Below are 3,104 nucleotides of genomic sequence, written 5' to 3'. Positions count from 1 at the left end.
CCATTATAGGCAACTCATGTCCTAGGATGTTTCATAAGCCCCAAGTTGGTCTCAACGAGTCCTTGGTGTTTTCCCAACAGTACATAGTGCACGGAAACAGTGTTGGCCTCAGTTTATACATGAGATTTAAACAGTTTCAGCCTCAGTTTACATATGAGTTTTTAACAAAAGTGAATTAAAAGAAAATCATCCTATTAAAAATAATTCATCATGCATGAGAAGTCATTTGCTTTATTTATATAAATGACAGTTGCAACAAGGGTATAAATTAGATATAATTCTATAAACTGGAAGACAGGATACTGACATCCAGACATCATTCTTGTAATGGTCAGTTATATATTCAATATAATAAAAATGTAGAATGTTACAAATATCCACATTTGAGGATTATAAAAAAGAAAGCAAAGATAAGAATTCTGCTGGCCCACTCAGTAACCCACAAGATTTATGTAACAGTTCCCACAAACCGATCTCAGAAACAGAACAATGTTACATTTTCTATGAACACAAACAGTTAAGTACTAGGGATAGTGCTTTATATAATATTGTTTGAGGCAATCTTCATAGGAAATACGATCAAGACTCATAATGGCACAAACGTGATAGGACTTACATTCCCCATTGCAAATTGCACTGCTGTCATAACTCACAAAGAAGTAATTATAGTATTTGATAAACTGCTCACTGTCCAGGACTGCAAATTGCTTAGCTAATGCATACAAACTTTTTGGCTGCAAATCTTCAATGTCATAGGTCTGAGTCAGCATATATTCCAGCTTCCAATCGGATTCTCCCTTTAGATTTGCATCTGTCAGGTTCAAATAATACTGCAACATATCCTATAGCAAAAACAGTCACAAACCCTGGTTCATTCTCTGCCATAGAAAGTACTGCACAGGAAGAAGCGTCCTTATTAGGATTTATGTGACATTCTTAATTTAAAGTTGTAGTCATTTAGAAAAAAGTGAGAACTGTTTTGGTTTGCTTTTATTTTTTTTTTTATGGAATTCCAGTAGACAAATCTGTATTACTTTTTTTCATTTTAAAAACAATGAAGGAACATATTCTAAACTACACAGAGAGATGTACAAAATACAAAGCTTTGGATTCACACACCTCAGAAGTAACCACTGCTAATAGTTACATATAAATCAGTGCTGTGCTGGAGGTGGCTGGTACCAGCTCACAGAGCCAATTATCAAATTTTTAGGAATCTCGACACTATAATTAAAGTGTTGTTTATTCCCCCCAGTGAACAACTTGTTAAACATTTATCATCACTCCAGTGTATGTCAAGACATAAGTTGTTCTAGACATTATGTACAAAACAAATATAATTATTTAGAATATGTATACCTGATTTACTATCTCTTGGCTTTTTCAAAAAATTAAGCTATACTATGTATACACTGTTTTGCACTTTTAAAAATAACTAGTGCTATATCAGGGCATCTTTCCATGTCAGTATGTGTATATACATACACACATACATACATATACACATACACACGTATATGTACATGTATACATATATAATATATATATATGTGTGTGTGCGTGTGTGTGTGTATGATGCTCAGATCCAAAAATAGGCAACTAATAGTTGTATAAAGAATTCAGTCAATTGTTTTATTTCCTCATTTAATCAAATGTTTGCAAATTAAATCTGATTTCCCTTGCCTTATTTTCTTCATAAAAACATGCTCTAAGGGACAAGTGAGCTACCTCTTACTAAGTTTATTTAGGGAAAAAAAATGCATTTACATCAATAGAGACTTTAATTGAAAATTCTTTTCAAATGATATTAATTAAAAGGGGCAGTACTTATAAGCAAAAAGCCCAGCCCTTCAATGTTAAATTGGTCTAAAACCTAGTCGTGTACAAGCTCCAGAGAACTTTTGTCTCAAAGATAAATGTCCAACTCATTTTTATTTACAAAAAAAACGCTGCCAACATGTATTGAGTTCTTACTATAAGCCAAGTATTTTTCTAAGTGCTTTACACATATTTGTTCATGTAATCCTCACAGCAACTCTGTGAAGTCAGTAATACTTAGTTTAATCCTCATTTTAAAGAGGAACAGACTGGAAATACATAAGGAAATTTGATAAAAGAATGCTTGGGGGAGTATGGTTTCGGAGTCTACAGTCACCTTCACAGCTATGTTCTAGAGAAGAGTAATTAATAAATATGGCTTAGTGAAAAGTTTCAGTATGTGTACAAGTCCCCAAATCAGGCCCTGCCCAATGTACTGAACAAATGTCAAGTCCTTAGAAGGACAGAAACAACCTCCCAAAGGCTGATCTCATAATGCCCATACTGAGAAAGTGCTGACCAGCCAAATATAAAAAGAAGACAGACATCATGAGATTTCAACATAGAAACAACATACATAGTTAAGCTGAAAACATTCAACTAAACTATTGAAAACTATAAAGACATGCATAAATGTGGGGGCAATTCCAAAACTGTGCCAACTTACCAATAGTTTATAATCATGAGGATCATATTGAAATAGTCTGACGCCAGGATTGTTGGTCAGTTTTTCTGCAACACTCTTCACTGGGGTAACAGCAGGAGCCACAAACAAAGAATTTACCGGTCCTCCTGGACAAAACATATGTACATAAACATATTTTTTAATTGAGTTTATCTTTACTAAAAATATAAACAAATGCAAGATTAAGAGATTAACAGACATAACAGCCAAATGATGTATGATCCTTGATGAATCCTGACTTGAAACAACTATAAAGGGACACTTTTGAGAAAATAGAGGAATTTTTATTATGGATTGGTATTAGATGATACTGAAAAATTACTGTTGCTCTTGTTAGGTAGGTAAGTGAATCGTATTAGTATGTAAATTATATAATTAGCCATGTAGTTAATGACAACTGACCAAATGACAATTAAATTATGTGAATTAGCCATATATTTTAGCAATGTATACAGTAGCATGTAGGCTAAAATGGATCTAATGTTTGAGATTTACTTTCAAATACTTGAGAAAAAGAAAAAAGAATAAAGAAGTGAATAGGTAAAGCAAATGTGGCAAAATCCTGATAGATGTTAAATATAAGTGATGGTATGTGGGCGGG

The 3,104-nt window shown here is 33.1% G+C and overlaps 1 protein-coding gene across 2 annotated transcripts in view; it reads right to left on the bottom strand.

Annotated features, from left to right (window-relative positions):
* Positions 1-213: 213 nt before the first annotated feature.
* SMPDL3A (sphingomyelin phosphodiesterase acid like 3A) overlaps positions 214-3,104 on the bottom strand; it is a 16,501-nt gene continuing 13,610 nt past the window's right edge. For both annotated transcript variants that reach the window (XM_049654293.1, XM_049654294.1), the window contains 2 exons: positions 2,486-2,610; positions 214-842 (listed from right to left, as the gene is read on the bottom strand). In XM_049654293.1, coding sequence (XP_049510250.1) covers positions 525-842; positions 2,486-2,610 — 443 coding nt within the window. In that variant the 3' untranslated portion in view covers positions 214-524. The remainder of the gene's footprint in view (positions 843-2,485; positions 2,611-3,104) is intronic.

Source organism: Panthera uncia (assembly GCF_023721935.1).
Source record: "Panthera uncia isolate 11264 chromosome B2 unlocalized genomic scaffold, Puncia_PCG_1.0 HiC_scaffold_24, whole genome shotgun sequence".
NCBI lineage: Eukaryota > Metazoa > Chordata > Mammalia > Carnivora > Felidae > Panthera > Panthera uncia.
Note: the sequence above shows the minus strand (reverse complement) of the source record. Positions and strands in the feature narration are given on the sequence as shown.